The sequence below is a fragment of the Spodoptera frugiperda genome, chromosome 6 (assembly GCF_023101765.2).
Source record: "Spodoptera frugiperda isolate SF20-4 chromosome 6, AGI-APGP_CSIRO_Sfru_2.0, whole genome shotgun sequence".
Classification (NCBI taxonomy): Eukaryota; Metazoa; Arthropoda; class Insecta; order Lepidoptera; family Noctuidae; genus Spodoptera; species Spodoptera frugiperda.
In genome coordinates this window covers 9699948-9720407 of record NC_064217.1, presented here as the reverse complement: position 1 = coordinate 9720407, position 20460 = coordinate 9699948, and the positions used below count along the sequence as shown (strand labels likewise).

Here is a 20460-nt window from a genome sequence, read left to right as displayed (position 1 = left end):
ACGTCTTACAGGTGACATGATGACGTATATATGTATATGCTTGTTTAGGTCTATTCTATACGTTGACTACCTGCGGAGTCATTAATGATCCTCAACAATGAGGGAACGATGGTGAAGAAGGTCTATATGTACACCAAACAATCACAATGTACTGAAACCTCGATCACTCAACGCAATAAGTGTAACACTTCTAGTGGATATAATGTATTGGCGCGGTTACTCTAATAAAGAAACGCCTTATTCTGTGAATCTCTTACAGCTGCTAATTACATTACCACATGTTGCACTATGAGCCACACTTTTGACAGAGTTGGTAACTCATATCTAACTTTTGTTTGGCTGACTCTTTCTACTTAAACATGAATGTTACGCCAAAACTTTTAATCCCTTGTCTACTGACAAAAATTGTTAATACTCGTAAGTTCCCGGATTGCAACATTTTTATCAATTAGGCTGCTAAAACTGGAGTCTAGCCTGGTCGCTCCAGTTAAAAAAGTTTTTCCAAACTAAAACCATAACCTAACTTCACCATAATTAATGAGAAGATTTTTTTTACTAACAAGAACAACATTTTAGTATTACTTAGGACCAATCCAGCTGGCTAAAGTAAAGCACATAATTTTCCTCATAAGTCAGTACAATCGGGTTAGTATAGAAGTCGCCTATGTACGTGTATGTAAGGTGTGCTAGGTAGGCACTAGGTAGGTGCTAGGTAGGTGGCTACTGTGTCGTGGTAGGGGGTGCTCGAGGGGTTTCGGAAAGTGCAACAGTGTCGTGGTACGAGGCCGGGCAGGACGTTATAAGGTGCGCAGGCGCCGGCGCAGGACTAGTGCTTGTCCAACCAACACATTGATAACATGAAGGCTGCTGTGAGTTGCACACTATTTTCTTTTTTTTATTAATTTTAAGATAATAATTAAGTTATTAATTTAAGAATTTACTTTTATAAGATTCATGGTAAAATTGTATAGTCCCTTAAATCTGTCCAACTGAATTATGATAACGTAGTAGTTAATTGTAGTAAAAGTATTTTATTTGTAGTTATGTAATCTTCAAAAAGCCTTTAGAATTTGCTAACTAAGCTTTTGAACACATTTTATCATTTACTAAACACATAAGTCGAATGTTATTTTTATTCAAATTCCTAACAATCTCAAAATATCTCATGTCTTAATTTAATCCTGTCTGAAGAAAAAACCGAAATAGATTACAAATTATCTGATTAATAATAAGGAGGTAACCGTGGTAATTGTCCGGATTGACACAATACCGCGGCGCTGGCGATGGCGTGCTGCAGCAGACACGCCGCGACATTTAGCGCCCGGCGCGGCCGCGGCTCGGAGTCTGCACGACCCGTGCTAATGCCGGCGTGATGGGAACCCGACCGGCCGGCGCTGAGGTTCACACGCCCGCCGCCGCTGGAAATATCAGCGATACATCATCTGATACTGCTAATTAATGATTTATTTATATCACGAATGGTCGTCCCAGCTTCGTCCCACCTTTTCCATTGTCTTTCTTTCATAAAATCATTTTTTAGACAATCATCGATAATGTTGTTTATATTCAACCGACTTTTTTCAAAATTGTTCCTTAGAAGTGCTTGACTTCTTTTGACCACAACCAACAAAACAGAGAACAATTAGCGAATTTGGTTCAGCCGCTTTTATGTAATGCAATGGTCACGAGGTATGAAATTGAAATTAATTTTTGTCTGGTGTTCTATTCACAAAAATACACGACCGTGACGCCTGTAGTCTATCCTCAGATCCAATCAATTAATTAGTATAGTATAGTAGTGCTGCAGTATCGATGCGAGATGTGTGTTGTTACAGCTGTGCGTCGTCCTGCTGGTCGCGGCCCTCGCGTCCGCTGCCGAGGAGAAGAAGAACGAGAAGCGCGGCTTGCTGGGCCTCGGGTACGGCGGCGGCTTCGGGCACGGGTACTACGGGCACGGGCTCGGCCTGTACTCGCACAGCGCGCCCATCGTCAGCCACAGCGCGCCCATCATCAGCCACGGGTACGGGTTCGGCGGCTACGGAGGCTACGGCGGGCTGGGCCACGGCTACGGCCTGGGGCTCGGGCACGGCGTGATAGCGTCCGCGCCCGTCGTGTCGCACGGGTACTCCGCCCCGCTGCTCGCCGGCCACTACGGCGCGCCGCTGCTGGGGCTCGGCCACGGCTGGCATTGAGCCCGCGCCTAACATAAGTCTCTGTGAATGTACCTTTAGTGCCAAATTACTAAGTCTGCCTGGTGGGTGAATTGACGCAAAATTATTACTTATCAATAAATGTTTCTGGTGTGATTCTGTGGTTTCATTATTTTTATTGAACTATTAACAAAAAACAACAACATATTAAATTAATTTATAATTATTTGTGAAATGTAAAGAAAGTGTCGTTAAGAAATTGCAATTTTCTAGCTAGCGTAGTAAACATAGTGCCGGTAGTATTCTGTAGTACCGGCGACAGGTGTGGGTACAATTCTAGGAATCGATTTATTTGTTTTCTTATTCTATAACAACTTCAACGCCCTAGATCTAGTGATATGGCGTAACACAGTGCTGTGTAAGAGCTAAGTATATAAGGGACACACATACATACTACATTATACATTGCCGTACACTGCGAGCTTTGCTAGATAGTGAGGTGAGGAGGACAGGGCAACACTTCCGCCGCTGTGTGATCGCTGGCCCGATGTCCTCAATCCCGCATTACCAACAAATTATGTATTTCCCTCAGTAGCAGGCTAATTATTCATGTATTCGCCGGTAGATGGCGTGTCGCAACCGGAAGCGGCTAGCGACGCCGCGACGACGCTCGGAAGTTTGCGAAACAAGTCGCCGCGCGTTCATTGAGCGTAGTAGTACTTAGTAGTAGGGGAGGTAGGGGAGGGATGGGCAGTCGGGAGACATGGGCACCCCCTTTTATTCTGATCCTGTCACAGGTTTTTCTTTTTCTTAATTTGGTAGTTTACTTTACCGTCTGGCAAAACTGTTCATCCATAGAATATCTGTTATTTCCGTCAGTTGTTAAACACAAACACATTTGAAGATTATGCGCTCGTAAAAGTAAATATTTTGTTGTGGATTCGGATCTTAATACAGAGAAAAGTAACGAAAGGTATGTGTATTTTTTATTATATATCTATTGTATATTTACTAACTAATAAATTAAACTAAAATTCACGTTTCAATACCTAAACAAAAAAAAATGCCGGTAAATTGTGTTGAAAATGTGTACAGAGGGAGCAATGGGCATTCGGATGTGAGGGAGGTTTGGGCATGTCCAATGCTCTCTTCTTTATATTGCGTACAGGAGGTCTTTTGAAAATTATAATTACCTGCTTTAATTAAACTATTTGAAATATTTTAAATTACAGAAAGATTCAAAAAGAAAGGTTTATGACGAGAAATTCCCAAAGATTTGATATTACGAGCCATAGAAGAGGTATTAAAAGGATCAAAAATAAAACCAACAGCTGATAAATATAAATATAAGCCTTTACGGGTTATAACTAATTTAAGATAAGTCGTCATATATTTAAGATGTTTTTTTTTGTTGTTATTACGTTTGTTTTTGGAGTCTATTATAGATGTTAAGTGTTTTACAGGCCATGCCCAAGCCTCCCACCGGGTGTGCCCATATCTCCCTACCATAGGGAGCCTTGGGCACTTTTGACTTAATTTTTTAATTACCTCCTAATTAGGAGACTGATTATTATTATAAGAAAGTTCTTTATAAGATATCTAGCCAAAAGTATGGAGCAATAGGAAGTGGCAATAAATGTAGATTGTCTACAAAATCTGACTTTTTATGCATTAAATTGTGAAAAAGTGCCCATCCCTCCCCTACCTCCCTTACTAGCTGTTAGGGCGGGTCATTGGGTAAACTAGAATCGGAGACCTACTGTGTATTAAGGAAAGTATTAGTACGCAATATTTTATTTCTGTCAAGCTAAGGCTCTTACCGGGCCAACTGGCCAAGTAAGAGAAATGTGGTTAAAATGTAATTAATAATCTCGGTGCTGCACTATAACAACTACATAGTATTACGTCCCAGAGTGCAGTATCTAACAGTGCGCAGTGTGACGAATATATATGGGCGATATAGGCGATATTAATATATATATATGGGCGATATACTTCCTAGTTCCCACCGCAGTAGCTGGACTGGTTCTGCGTGACCCGGATAGTTCCCGCGAGGGCGCGGTCCGGTCTCTAGCTGCGAGTATAGAGTATCGGGTTATGGCGGCCGCCGCCACACGTGTTTCATAACTCACCTACTCGCACTCCGGTAGTAAGACAAATAAGCTGTCGCTATGGTTAAGCGACCAGCTGCCCTGAGGTTCACGGGTTCGACTCCTGGTGTAAATAAAGTTTAAGTGGAAGTGTTGACTACGATGAATTAGAACTAAAACTACGTAACCACTGTAGATACTCGTAGTATTCAGACTATACTTAGTAGTTTAGGCACTGTAATCCGTACTAAAGAAAATGTGATACCTTAGTTAACCTAAAGAAAATTCCCGCACTTTCACATTATTAAAAAGTTTATTTACTCTTTATTGAATTACTACATCGCACATACTGTGTTACATAATTACATACTGGTTTCTAGTTGTCATATAAATCATCAGACACATACAGCAGTCGGCAGGATCGTCTGGAATGGGCACAGTGTTGCAACAACTTGCTCCATTTCACTCATACATAGTTGCAACATACATTACATATATATCACATCTACATAGTGGTGTGTGTCACATCTCACATGTCGCCACTACCACCTGCTCCTGTAGTTATTGAGAAGTTTACTGTGTATCACTCTTGACATAGTTGTATACAACATAGCAGGAGAGGAACAAAGAGAAATTCACTTTAAACCTAACAGGTATTCTGATATCGTCATTTGCGAGGAGTCTCTTTAAAGCCAAAATTAATCCAAAATTCTGCATCGATCTTAGACAAGACTATGCCAAACATTGATTGACATTATTTCATTAAGATCAGTTAAACATCGTTTTGTTAGAGTTAGTTAGTTGACTTAATTATATTCTAAGTAGAAGTGTAAGGTTACTGGCATACATTTAGTGTGGGGTGGGGGAGGGGGGGCTGAAGGGCCATCTTCGATACGTCTTGAATTAGTTCAATGTTGTTTGACATTATTATTTTATACCATTTACGAAATATGTCAACAACATCATTAATTTATTTACTCATTAAAATTTCAATGTCAACTCATAATTAAAATTTTATATGAAACTGAATCGATTAAGTAGGGACCACCCTGTGTCAGTTTGGAAACTACGAACATTCAATGCTTTATGCCGATGTCACAGGCAGAAACAATGGAGTTTCTACCAGTGCGATCCTTACATACCGTACTCCTTTAGCTCACAAACCAGTGGTCACACAATTTTAAGAGTTTTAAGAGTGTGTATCTTCTTAAGCCTATATACCTAATGGGCTTTTTCAAATATCTCTTTAAATTAATGCAGTTAGCATAAAATTCTTTATAGTAAAGTTGTTGCGTATATTCTTTAAACTATAACGCCTGTTCGTTTGCAAATACTATATACTTTTTGACACCGGCTTGCTTGTTAAATTTCTATAGACAACGTATATGATAGAATCATTATACTAACGCGGCTTGCTAGCAGTGTATCTTGGGTACTGAGTACGATTCCGAGTTGAAACGTTAATTGTTTAGATTTTCTATTCTTTTATGTATTTTTCAGCAAAAATATAAGAAGGTTGGAGAATGTGCCCAACCAACCCTAATTAATTTATAAAGGCAAAAGTTTGTATGTATGTTTATTTGTTTGTTACTTCTTCACATCAAAACGATTGAAGGAATCGAGATGTTTGGAAGAGGTATAGAATATAGTCTTGAATAACACAGGATACTTTTTATCCTATGGGACAGCGGGTGAAGTCGCTAAGAAGTACAATAAAGCTCACCTCTTATATTACTCGAGTCGTATACTTAACTAGCCGCTAGTGAAGTAAATTTAAGTACATATTATAAAAAATAATTTACATCTACTCTGCCTACCCCTGCGGTACATGTACATGTAACATATTCATTATGTTAGTATAATTCGGTTCTATACATGTTCTATACATATAATACCATAATGTAACGCCTAAACTTATGTTGATATTAAAAAGCAGTTGTGTGTATGGCTCGTACATTTATGTCAGGCGCAACCTAAATACTTACTGCTTGTTATTCAGTTTAAGATCTATAGGTGCGTAATCAGTTGAGTTTTATACCAAACAGATAGACATTTTGTTTTTTTTTTTATATTCTATAATATTTACTTTAACGTTCAAAAGTGCCTTCTCGGTCTATTTGCAATAAATAATTTTGACTTTGACCAATTGATCTAAAAAAATATAGGCATAATGACTAATAGGCATTGTTTTATCTTTTGGGATTAGACAGTTCGGTAGGCACGTTGTGCACAATTTTGTACCTTATATCTATATAATCGTATGGCCGCTGTTGTAGATCAACAGTAATTTTACGGACACACTTTCGCGAGGTCCACTTGATTGAATAACCTTAAACGTAAAATGTAAGTTTATGAGATAACGGTGAGAACTTTGAATGGCTTTTTTGACACAGTTTTTGACACAGTTGTACGAAGAAATCGAACCCGTGCGAGGCGAGCAGCGCGACACGTGCGCGGTATTGTTCACCTCGTAGTGCTCACGTAACTGATGATTTGTTGAATTGTTACGTCTTTGCAAATCTGATTCTCACAAGTCATGAATTACTTTTAACCGTTTGTCTAAGAACACATACCAACCACGAATGAATACTTTCTTTGCAATAACCAAGTCATCTATTTTCATATACTTGTAGTACACAGGTAACTGTTACTATTGCATTATATATGTAGTGAGGAACCTACATTGGACATGTAGAAAGGATGGATGAAAGCAGATTTACGAAAGAAGTATATAAGGCGAATATGAGTGGGGCCGTCGGTAGAGGGCGCCCTAGACGGACATATAGCGACCAGATTGGCCATATATTTAAGAAGGGCCAAATTAAAAGTACCTTTAACTGACGAGCATGCGTAGAAAGACTAATGACTATTGATGAAAAGAAAGAAGTGTGTAAGAACCGTGGCAATTGGCATTCCATTGTCTCTGCCTATCCCCATGGGAGCCAGGCGTGAGGTTATGTATGTATGTATGTATGAGAAACCTCACGAAATGACAAAGACGAGTGTAGGTAGACTCACTGGTATCATTCCACACGTAATGCATTAATGCCCAAAAATGGGTTCGCCAAGTTCATCACAACGCGTAGCGATGCCACGGCCGCGCGCATACTACGCGCTGCGGAATAATCGGCTCATCAGCTATTCATAACTATGTTTATTGGAATGGACTAATGATATATGTTTTGGTTAAATTATAACTGTTACGTAAGAATACCTTTGGAGACGTTTCATCAGTTCGGAGGGCAGTTTACGCAACATTCAAATTAATCAAGTATCGGTATATATGCGGCGGGTCCCCATGGTGTGTGACAAACCTCTGTTGCCGCCGACCTCACACGCACTCACCATGAAACTGTTTGTGAGTAAAGCATTTGTTCCCTTGTTCTATGCGTGTGACAATTACGTTGTACCTGTGTCCCGGTGCCAAGAAGTGACTGTTGCTCAGTATCTATACAACAGATCTCCACTCGAAGTGTTTGTGTAGCGTCTGCGTACTTGTTCTGTGATTCAGTGTTCACTAAGCTAGGCAGTAGACAGTGTGGTAACTGGTGCCCAGACACAAGTTACTGTGTAGCACTGCAACATGAATGTTGTCTGAACATTCTCACATTATGCACAACTTGTTGTTCATCGATCGCTTCCAATGTTGGTCATGTTCTATTTACGGAGATCAGTTAATTGAATAATTGCATTACACAGCTAATCGGATTGCTAAATATAATGTGAATATTATTATGATTTATTTGTGAAACGAGATTAAGTTTGATATAAATCCGTTATTACGAAATCACTTAATTTATGCGAAGACATGGCATCTTTATGTATTGGTTGGGGGTCACCCAGCGCCTGCTACCTGAGTGACTATATTATCATCTATAACGAGTTGTGTAGCCTCCGCCTGACACACGGAATACATCAGCTGATTGCTAGTGATTGCAGCTGATGATAAATAATATATCGATGCATGTTGTTGACACGAGACGTTTGTATTGTTTTCCAGGCGTGCACGTTGCTGCTGATAGTGAGCACGTCAGCATCGCGGGAGAAACGTGGCATCTTCGGTGAGCCGGGTGGTCTGCTGGGCGGGCTCAGCAGCCTGCTGTCAAAGGGCTCGCACTCTAGTTCGAGCCACTCGCACAGCTCGCACAAAGCCCCGCATTCCTCGCATTCCTCGCACCACTCGCACGCGCCGCCCGCACACTCGCACCCGGTCGTGGTGCACGCCGCCCCCGTGCACGCTGCCCCCGTGCTCGCTGCCCCGCTGCACGTAGAGCCCCTGCACAGTGAACACGTGCACCACTCGGCACCTCTGCTGAGCTCCCACTCCCTACACTCCGCCCCAATCCTAGAGTCACCTACATTACATTCTGCTCCTCTGTATTCCTACGCTGAGCCGCTGCACTCCCACTCTAGCCTACATTCGGCCCCACTGTCCAGCTACGACCACTCCCCAGCACTACTCTCTGCGCCCATTATTGAAGCTGAACCTTTACATCTAGAGCATGCTCCCATACTTTCTGCACCCCTCAGCGTAAGCCACTCTGCTCCCCTTAGCTTGAGCCACTCTGCTCCCCTCAGTTCAAGTTATTCTGCTCCCCTTAGCCTAAGCCACTCTGCTCCCCTTAGCTTAAGCCACTCTGCACCCCTCAGCGTAAGCCACTCTGCTCCCCTTAGCTTGAGCCACTCTGCTCCCCTTAGCTTGAGCCACTCTGCTCCCCTCAGTTCAAGTTATTCTGCTCCCCTCAGCCTAAGCCACTCCACTCCTCTTAGCCTTAGCCATTCAGCTCCTCTCAGTTTAAGCCACTCCGCTCCTCTCAGTTTAAGCCACTCTGCTCCCCTCAGTTTAAGCCACTCTGCTCCCCTTAGCTTGAGTCACTCTGCCCCACTTAGTTCCAGCTACTCTGCTCCCCTCAGTGTGAGCCACTCTGTTCCCCTCAGTGTGAGCCACTCTGCCCCCCTCAGGTTAAGCCACTCCGCCCCCCTCAGGTTAAGCCACTCCGGCTCCCACTACGCTAGCCATGCAACTCCCATCCACGTCAGTCACATCGCTCCGTCCCACTCCGTGCACTCCGCCCCGCACTACTCCAGCCACTCGTCCCTGCACAGCCACCACGAGCACCACGGGCACCACGCGTCGGCAGCGCCTGTCATCATCAAAGTGATCAAGGCCCCTCCCCGGTACGCGTCCGGCTGGTGGTGAACGACGACTGCTCCCAATATGACACAATAAAACGAATGCGGACCGCCTCTATGTGTATTATTTCTTGACTACTACGATCAAACCTCATGTACAGCTAATGGCACATAATGATAGATATTATTATTGAATGTTCATCCACTTTTCCTCAACTATGTTATTAGTTATATGTATTAGAGAGTTCGCCTATTGCCATACACCGGGTTTAATTTCAAACTGTGCTATTGACCGTACTGAAAAAAAAAAACAATAATAAATTGCCTGACCTCCGGGACGAAAATAGACCTCTTGTTCGGCTGTCGCACTTGCTACTACTCGACCAACGAGGTAGTCAGTCTAATCCTACATCCCAAAACAATAATTACCAAACTAATATACAGTGTAAGTTACGGCGAAACACTACAGATGTAGCTCGTAGCGCGGAGCAGCGTAATCCCGCAGGTGTATCAGTGTCTATATTTAAGGCTGGACATGTAAGTTTAGGAACTTGGCTTTACATGACATCTAGTTTCTTTATGACAGTATACATATGCTCTCGTCTTGGCAGCTTTATACATGCAATGATTCTGTGGGCCTATATTACAGTCGATATCCTGTTAGCAATTTGGTATACATCTTAACGTCTATTACATAGTACACCATCTTATTTTAATAATTATATGATATGAATTTTAATCAGCTTAATATGAAACTAAAATAATTAAAATATTCATAATATTGAACATGTGTAGAGTAATATGTCCTCGAAGTCGAGATTAATTAAGCAAAAATAGAATAATCTAGATACCAATGAATCATCTACTTTACAAACATAAACATTTGTTTCTCATTAAAGATATCTCATTCGCAAGATGGTGACTGTACAAGGACGGCATATTTCGGTATTCTACGGAAGGAAACAATTATGAAATTAAAATATTAATGTGTATCTATTTACATTCACTCATTTATTGATAAGATAAATCACGTACACTATGGAAAATAATAATAATTCAATTCAATTCGAATCCTTTATTTCGGACAAACTGTCATAGTATACAAAAATTACTTAAAAACTAGTGTAGTACGGTAGTAATTCATGTATAAAGTGTGCATTTTCACCCATTGGCGAAGCTGATGGCAATACCATCGATCTTAGAATACCCTCAGGACTCTGTTGGTGGCGGCGCGCAGTCTCCGCTCATGGACGCGCTCATTTCCCTCATGAGGGCGTAAAATACATCTGTGTGCGCCCCAACAAACGTAGCAGACGCACTACATCGCCACGCGTGTCCCAACAGCATCCTGAACGCATTCATATTGGACACGCAGATCACAATATCTGCGCAGAATTGGTCCGAACACTGCACGTGTAGAAAGATTGGCAAAAAGCTTTAAATCAGTATAACCTTTACTGGTTTGGTCCTCAGTGCTGCCGCTACACTAGATGTCGCTACGGGTCCTCTATCCACTGGCTGATGATACTTTTTCTTTTTAACTAAAACAAATTAAGTGTTACGCAGATGTAACATGCAGACTAACTGGTAGTTATTAGTAAGCATGACTTAACAACAAATATTATATTTGCAAATTTGTGCTTAATTAATGTATGTATAACAAGAACCTTGCCAACTATAACACGAGACCCATACGTAACACACTGAAACCTTAACCCTTCGAGTAATGACGTTACAAATATTATGTTGCGCTACTTTAATAAGTCGACAGGAAAAACTATCTCATCTGCAAAATATTATTGTTACCGCAGCGAAGCCATATTATCTCGAATTCTAAATTATTGCGCTTAATATGTGCATACATATTATCATAAATGTATTCGTTTATCTTAATTATAATTATCATAATATATCTTGTTTTATCTATTTTGAGCGGCCATGAATGCTAAATGTTTGCCCGAATTCTTCTGTCTTTTGTCTCATCGAGATGTGATGACTGATGAAAATGTGCTAATTTGCAGTACAGAGCGAGTTAGAAGAAAAAGTATAGGTATACAGAATGTAAACGTCCTTATATCACATCACCTCGACTCAGAAGTAATAACAACGTAACGCTCGGTTACAAAGTTCGACTACTTATGTAGTCTAATGTCCGTATTTATGTTGCAGACAAACCTTGAGCAGTCGTTGCGTTTAGGGAAAACCCGCATGTCCTTCTGCGGAGAGTCGTCCGAATTATTGTGTGGAATACGTGTCAAGAGAAACATCTCGCCGCATTCACACGCAGCCAGTGAGGTACATCGCAAGCAGGCGCGAGTTACTTCACACCTAAACTATCTTACTGCCCAAATAACCCTACAATACTCACCGTCGTCGCACTTTGCATACAGTTTCGTCTCCCGCCATATACGTCAGCTGCCCATTTAGCTACAGCTTGCCAATACTCCATATCAGCTCATAATGAGGGTCCTGTACACAATACTGCACGAACATACAGGGAGTGATTGCGAACTCACTCCGCAGCCTCTGAGACCTCATCTACAGTTAGTCAGTTACGTAAAGTTTTAAGTAATTTGTTAACTAGTAGTCCACTTACAAAGTAACATCAATCTCAGTTTCTAATTCCTATTTAATTAACAACAGAAACTTGTATTTAGTTCGCTTATGATGGAACGTACGGTACGATTGTAATCGTATTAGTACACGTGCTCATAAATGTATCGACATTTCATTAATTTATGTATACCAAGCGTATAATTAAATATGCGCAATTTTCGACTAATAACTTGACATATACGAGTATAAATTCATACAATATAGGAGATTGTTCGACTATGTTCATAATATTCTTGCTTATTATCTGCACCAAGATTTAGACTAATCTGTGTTTATCTCATTTTGTAAACATAAGGCCATCATTGATTGAACATAATCCTATAGTTTATGGAGGTCGTGTCGGACATGTTACAGCACCAACATCGAACCTGCGAACAGGAAGCGACAGCCACCGCGCGTCCGCCGCACTCGCCTTGATATTTATTGCGATGTGAACACAACGGCCGGGTTGCCAATGTTTAGGCAGAGCGGCCGACAGCTGCAATATATCTCGGGCCAGAGCTCCGGCTCCATAATTCATAATTCTCGACTAGATCAATAATTTTATTGAGATGTTTGAATAAATAAAACAGTTAGTCATTGTGCTTGCCACATCTTGGCATTGACCAGCAGAGATTTGGCACCAATAATGAATGCGTTGAAGAAACAACTGGCTACTGACTACAGAGGCTATTCAGTCAATAGAGGCTGTGTTAACATTGTCCTCCCCATCCACAATAGAAGTTAAATCGAATGAAGTTCTTTTCACTACCTTATTTATTTGCACTCAGATAAGTTTACACATTATTCAATACTAAATGTCAATGAAAAGTTTTTTATCCACGGATCAAACTCGAGTCCTCGGTTTACCCTGTGTTATTGGGTCTTTAAATGAATGCCCCTAAAAGGGTTGTAATGTTTTCAGCAATTCTCTTATTATGAAATTAAATTAAATTATATTTGTAAATAGTACCAGACTCCCCTCTATTACATATAACTCTTAATAGCTATATTAAGTGGGTGTGTGTATGTAACTACATAACTACTAAAATGCAAATGATTTGTTATTATGGCCGATAACTGGTTTTGTGGTAGATTCTGTTTAGATGTATTTTAATTGTATTATGTTTTGTTGAACATCGCGCTAACTACCGAGGTGGCCTAACATACATAATGACCACAATTTGCACATAATAATATTCACCGGCCATTCATTAACGCTAACGCAATAACGTTGCACTGTACGCTGCGCCCGCGCCGACCTGACAAGTGCGAGTCTGCGCAGTGTACGATGTAACGGAACTCAGAAGTTTTGTTGAAATTAACGATGGAATATGATGTCAAAAAATAAAGAAATAAAAATAAAATAACAAAATGCCGATTGGATTCGAGCACTGCACAGGTGGACATTATGATGCGTAAATAGTTATGTACATTTCATACAGTTACTTGCCCAGTAAAACATCAACAGTGTATTGTTGACCCAAAGTACAGTTCAAAGGGAACTATATTACAGATGTAGGAAGTGAACCTGCTGCTGCTCGCTGCCGAGCCACCGCCCACGCGTCACGAGCCGCGCATGCGCAGGAGTGACGGCCGGAGATGCGCCAGCGACGGCTGACCGCAGACCACCAGTTGGCCTTACGCTTACTTATTAGTATATAATTTATGAATTACGCGATCTACTGTACCTTCGTATTGATTCCGGATACTTTTTGCCAAATTAAATAACCTTGCATACAAATGTCGATATTAAGATCATCCATAAAAAAATGTATAATTCGCTTCAATATTATCTAAATTATTTCACAAAAACACCTACTTGATGTTTAATTATATACAAGTATCATCAAGTATATGTATATAAATACATGTTTGCACTTTAGGTCATTTCCTATGTCGTTATATTTTATTTAAATTGTCCGCCTCCGCCGAGCTCATCAATATTATTACATGTTTAAAAAAACACATGACGTAGATTCAAATCTAGATGACATTAGTATTTTGCAAACTAAGTATTTATAAAAAAAAATTGAACACACTTAAGTTAGAGTTTTATTGTATTATATTGATATTTGGTTGTCAGACACAATGAACCAATCACAATAATTAATTCAAAACAGCATCATATAGACGTGCATATAATTTATTACAGTAATACATCAAGTTGCGCTGTATTCTGTCACTCGTGATTAGTCTGCCAATAACTCATCGCCCGGGGTCTGCCGGCCTTACGGAACAAAGGCTAATGTATCGGCAGCTAGTCACCGGTATAACCATCACGGTACTACTTTGGTTTCATACCTCTATTATTATTTGAGACAAGGAACTGAAGCCTCTTGTGGGTTCTGATGGTGACCATCGTGGTTATTTTAGTGAATAAGGAATACTACACTCTCCAAAAGATAAAAGTTGTAAAATCCATGTAATATGTAACTGACATCTAATACATACGTACCTATCACTTGCATGTATTTCAGTAACAACTTGTATTAATATTATTCCACGCAGTGTGCAATACACCCACCAAGTGTTGCTACTTTTGAAAGGTAAAAAAAAGACAATAAGCAATCGCAGTAATCGCAATCTGCACCACATACACACACCGAGGTCCGGCCGATGGATGAGTAAACAATAAATTGAGATGTGGACCAGCCTTGAAGCCAGCGACGGTCGATGTTCAAGGGAAACACAAGTAGGTCGACGGAGGTGAGGGAGCCATGCCTTCGGGTGTATGGCCAATGTGGTCACTAGTCACACAGCAGTCAACAATAATGACTATACTGCAGTCACTCTTCTGCCTGAAAGTACTGTAACTGTAGTTTTTACATCGCGTTCACATTCATTGCAGGTCGAGGCTTGGTAATGTTCAAGACATGGGTGCTATATCTTTTTTAATAAAACGTAAAGAAATGTACATGCGCCTGCGCAGTTTGTAGTCCCGTAGTGCAGCCAGTCTCTCCTATGTTATGTTATCATGTTTAAGAACTCCAATCAATGAAGTGTAACTCGCACAAACTAAACATTCGGCTGCTCGATGGACAATATATGGTATTTTATTTCAAAGACGTAGTACATGTCACATCAAGTGTGGTTGCTATTGAATATTTAGTTTAGTGCAGTGGTCCTGCGCGAGTCAGTGACCCAGTGCGAGGAGCTGCTCGCCTTCAACTATCGATGCCAGCAGCGCATCGCACAGCCAGCCTCGACGTACATACGCCGCCTGCCGGAGCGCTGTACATCGCTGCCTAACTAAAGCACAATACATGGCACGTCCATACAAAACCAGCGGTAGGTGTTGAACTGAACCAAGATTGGAGTTTAATAATTTTGTAAAATGAGCAGATGTGATTAAATTATAGTTTGGTTAGATTGAAAATACGGATATATTTGGAACTGGTTATTCTACTGTTTGGAACAATGTCGGTTAGTCGGGGGGTGGCTACATCCGTAATGAGATGGGCGTGCGGCTCATATAAAAGGACGAAGATGCATCCGATGATGCATACCGAGTACAGTGTTGCAACACTACGACATGAAGCTCCTAGTAAGTCTAATATTTCATTGGTTTTTAATTTAGATACTAATTGTTACAAAATGTAATTACAGACGAGTTCATGTAATTGTTTCAAGTTTTGTGTGAATTATATGTCATTACATTCCATCCCTCGTTATGTCATGTACTGCAAACATTTTGTTGTTTACTTCTTGTATCTTAGTACTTCTTCATGTAACAGAAGCTCTTTATTGGACCCTGTTAAGTCGGCATCGTTTGTCATATTTCCCCAAGCGGTACATAAATAGTACTTTTATACATCAACGTAATTAGATGCCTTCACTGGCCACTCGGCGACAAACATTGAAACAAGCTGACAGTTATTTAAAGTCCATCAATAATTAAGATAAAGCGGGATGTTACGTCAATGACATTAATGGCGGCTCATTGAGGGAGACTAGTTACTATCGTCACGGTGCATTTTAATGTTTCATAATTTTGGCAATATGAAGTGAAATTATTATAAATTATCAGTCGGCGCCCATTTCTTACATTGCAACTCTATCCAGAGGCAATTATTTGGCGAACAATTATTGAATTATTTCCTAACACATGTTCTCATTTCGGTGATTCACTCCTATTTCGCGATGCACTAGAGCGCATGCGCACGTTTCGTAATTGTCGTAAATTTTGAAGTTATTGTATCATATTGGGACACCGCGTCTCTTGCTGGTAATTAAATGAATTAAATGTGTTGCGACATCACACACACACACAAGTTCTAACATGTAGTGCATCTTGCAACCTGCGCCTGCGCCGTGCACTTATTGTAACAGTTATCTGCAATCTAAAGTGTTTCCAGTAAAACCTTCTCGTCTCATATAAATTATGAAATCTACCTCAAATGTTTTTTTTATTTGATACTAAAACAGTTTACTTTACATAAATTCAGTTTAAAACGATGATTGCGTGAACAAACATAATGTAATAAGGTTATATAGCAGTCGTTGCCCTCGGGGGGCGGCGCATTGTGTACAACGATGACAATTGTCCGACGTTCATGAGCAATTTGTTTAAGATGCACGAAATAAAGAGCAAATTATCGTCGTGTGTGTCGCGATACTGTAGAGATGTAATGTAGTGCAGTACTGACAGCTGCGCATGCGCTGCCGGTTGTGTAACCCAGTTTGAGATAATTCGCGAACAACATCGACATGTCGCAACTCACAGGACACGTCACTAGCACTCCGAGTGTGAGCTAAGCCAGGCCAGACATGTATGTATGTCAGTTAATGTAGTAGCTAGTTCTATCCTGTATAGTCATATTACAATTAAAAACATTACACACTTTGTCTTAGCGAAATAACAAGTCTTGTGGTCGACGTCACTTGCGCCTTCTCATGTGTGAACGTTAGGTTTTGGAGACATACTACTTTCTGAAATATTCTTAGGTCTAATTAATTCTTTCATGTAAATCATATTAAATAATCCCCAAAACCTTTACAGCTTTACCGTACTATGCCATGCCTAGAACAAATACTTTAAGAAACGCGTTGATGTCTTTTGTATGGAAGACAATGGTTCAGTAGCATTATAAACCCTTTTTCTTTATATTGTAGTAAAAAACAATAGAATTCTGGTTTAATAACCAATATCCATTAGCTGTTATATGATTTTTGTTCATAATTATATTTGTGTGACTACAGGTAACGGTGGTCAGTCTGTTGGTGGCGCTTGCAGTAGTGTCCGCCGGGCACGTTAAGAGGGGATGGGGCTCCCCGGTTGTGGCCTACGGGGGCGGCGGGGGTGGCGGCTGGGGCGGCTCGGGCTGGGGCGGACGGCAGTCTGGATGGAACGGTGGTGGCGGTGGCTGGAGTAATGGCTACGGATGGAACTCTGGTGGCTCCGGATGGGGTGGCAGATCTGGATGGGGTGGCGGTTCTGGCTGGCAAGGCGGATCCGGATGGCAAGGACGGTCTGGATGGGGTGGTGGCTCAGGATGGCAAGGAGGATCCGGATGGAGCGGCGGATCCGGCTGGAATGGAGGTTCCGGATGGGGAGGCTCCGGCTGGAAAGGAAAATCTGGATGGGGAGGATGGTAATAAGGAATACAGAGCAAATTGAGCCAACCAGAGTACAGAGTCTATTTTAATGTCATAAGATTACATGAAGCTTTTTAATCGAATTTATACATTTTGTGAAATAAATTGTTATAAAAACTAAATGATCTTCCTCAATTATCCCTCCTCTGTCACTCCTGTAGTACTCGACCGACGTACACGCGCCTCTCGACATATTTGTAAATAATTAACTCATCAATTTATAATTGAAACAATATTTCTCCGACGCAATAATTGCTTCAATTAATTAGTTGACATTCTCTGTAAACAAGTGACTCAGTGACAAATATAACATAATGTATGTCTCACATGTGTGTGTGTTCATTTACTTTCGATCGACCAGCGGCTGCGCAACTGTTGCTGATCTCACACGAACGCGATATTTGTGTCTAATTACAAATAGCAATCAAATGATAACACTTGTGATGAAAGTGCTGCAGCTTTAGGTAATCGTTCTAGATCAGAGAACAGCCTGTTCCTGAGTCTGACGCATTCAGATATACATATAGAAGAATAAAGCATATACGTAAATGTTTTGTATGGGTGATGTACTGCGAATGCCAAAATATACCATGATATAATATATATCATACATTATATAACATACAATATGTCAAATATGACAGCAGTAAAATTGAATCCTGACATTTATATCAAAGATCTGCGACAGATTTACATAACAAGTAATCCGACGTTGAATGTGAAAAAACACGGCAGCGTGTGGCGAGCCGAGTGATGGTCGCGGCCTCTCGGAACAAGAACATCCTCCAAATTAATTATCGATTTAAGCAAAATCCGAGCGTTTCGTAACATCTTGTTACTTCCTATACTTCCTCTCCAAAATGGAAAGGGCGCCCTCAGTGACCCGACACTCGATGTGTAACGGTCGCGCTGTTGTTGTGTACCACAATGTATCGGCACTCGTCACACAGTCACCGCTCGGAAGTTGTTTGGCAATACGTGCCAGAGGACGACGACTCGCAGAATGTTATCACATTATTGTAATACATAAAATGGAAATATTCAACAACTCGGAGCAAAACATTTCGACACCGCAAGTCCTTCGAGTGTTTACATACATTTGCATCGAACTAGTCGTCGCTGTGTTTTTCACAAACAAATTAAATTTAATATTTATTAACCGATCCATATTCTATATATAACTCGTTAAATATTCATTGAAATCATCGCATTGTGTGCATTATTGTTGTATCCTCGGCTAAAGGAGCCGTCATTGATATTAATTGGTTTCGCCAAAGTTTGTTTTGCAACATGTTTAATTCGATCTCATTAATATAATACACACTTTATTTTAAGCACATTATAACTCCACTATGTGCACGAGGAAGTGTCGCAACTCTAGTAAGTGCTGTGACCCGGCTCCTACGTAGCTTTTATGCTAATCAATGATACACATACATACAGACAAAATGATCTCTTTCATGTACGCTGGTTGCAGCGCTGTCAGTAGCCGACCACTGCACATTACTTAGAGTGCATGTTACAACTATCTCTCATATCAGTCGACATCTGGTTACGAAGTATCGCCGCTCTACACAAAGTATTGTGATAGTGACGGAGCCGTCACTCGATCCGCGTGGAACTTTGGCAACTGCCCCACGTGTGGTAATCTTAATATACTCGTAATTAATCATGGCCGCTGTGCTCTCGCCGGGCAAGTGTTGCAACACTTCAGGCGGATGTGCCGCCATGTATCACATTCACAATGCTATGCCTAGGTCTCATTAATGTTGGTACAATGCGATTACTAAGCGCTAAATAAGATAATTAAGTACTTTGTGAAGGTTGACTCACATCACATCAACAACCTATAAGCGGCCACTGCTGACTAAAGGCCTCTTTTCGCACAGAGAAGGTTTGAGCAATAATCATCACGATTGCTCAATGCGGGTTGGCGATTTCAAATTTGTAATCACAAATTATAAGTCCAGGTTTCCTCACAATGTTTCCTTCGCCGTAAGTCAGTAGTGTCTAAATAACACATTGGTACTTTACCGTTGGTAGGTTTCGAACCCGCACCCTCACGCATGAGAAGCGGGCGTCTTAAACCTCCGTGCCACCACAACATACGCAGGTCGAGTAAATCTATCTTATGTCTATATTGTCGTACATATGTCAGTAATGTTAGGTCGCAGCGCATTACTTTCCAAGCTCCCAGTTTTCGCGACCGCGGCCTTGAACCTTGCTATTTACGTTGGTCTGCACGTCGCTCTCTATAATTTCGAACCGGAACTACATGTTTGTTTGCATACAACGTTCGCATTCGACCAGTTTGGGAATTTGGCAATTATTATTAGTGCAGAAGTTTTGACTACTTATTAAGGGAGTGTGGAGGACATCAATTTTAGTTGAGGAACCAATTGTATTTATAGACAGGACATAACATTATGTTCTCGTTACAGAATAACACATAATTATAATATTTACTAATAACATTCACGATTTTCAAATATATCAAGTATTTAAATATTAAAGCAATTAATATATTTGGTCGTTTGTGTTGCAAATCAGCGTAACCTTCCGAGTGGCCGCGAAACAACACAATCATACGCCCCGCCCACTGCGCACTGTACAGTATCATCTGCGCATGCGCTTCAGGACACTCTGCCGAAACTAGGTCTGTCTAATCTGGAGTAACGCTACGCGAATAATAAAATACTACTTAATATTTTAAATAGTTAACATTGCGTCACGTTACAAGCGTTCATCTGAAAGCCTCATCTGTCACATGTCGAGAACTCACGATGCACATTATATAAACTAGAAACAAAGTGTCCCGCGGCGCGTGTCTGTCGGTAGCGGCGCACGCGCATGTAGCTGTCAAGGTCACGGCAGAGTGGTGATGCGCTGCCGTC

At 40.9% G+C, this 20460-nt stretch overlaps 3 protein-coding genes across 3 annotated transcripts; all 3 read left to right on the top strand.

Annotated features, from left to right (window-relative positions):
• Positions 1–701: 701 nt before the first annotated feature.
• Positions 702–2306, top strand: LOC118267709 (glycine-rich protein). The gene is made up of 2 exons (XM_035581845.2): positions 702–869; positions 1836–2306. The coding sequence occupies exons 1-2, from the start codon at positions 858–860 to the stop codon at positions 2190–2192; spliced, it is 369 nt and encodes a 122-aa protein (XP_035437738.2). The 5' UTR covers positions 702–857; the 3' UTR covers positions 2193–2306.
• A 5133-nt stretch (positions 2307–7439) lies between these two features.
• Positions 7440–9487, top strand: LOC118267710 (mucin-4-like). Its single transcript, XM_035581847.2, has 2 exons — positions 7440–7598; positions 8241–9487. The coding sequence occupies exons 1-2, from the start codon at positions 7524–7526 to the stop codon at positions 9438–9440; spliced, it is 1275 nt and encodes a 424-aa protein (XP_035437740.2). The 5' UTR covers positions 7440–7523; the 3' UTR covers positions 9441–9487.
• Positions 9488–15367: 5880 nt separating this feature from the next.
• LOC118267587 (protein FAM98B) lies at positions 15368–17688 on the top strand. Its single transcript, XM_035581657.2, has 2 exons — positions 15368–15515; positions 17171–17688. The coding sequence occupies exons 1-2, from the start codon at positions 15504–15506 to the stop codon at positions 17564–17566; spliced, it is 408 nt and encodes a 135-aa protein (XP_035437550.2). The 5' UTR covers positions 15368–15503; the 3' UTR covers positions 17567–17688.
• Positions 17689–20460: the final 2772 nt, after the last annotated feature.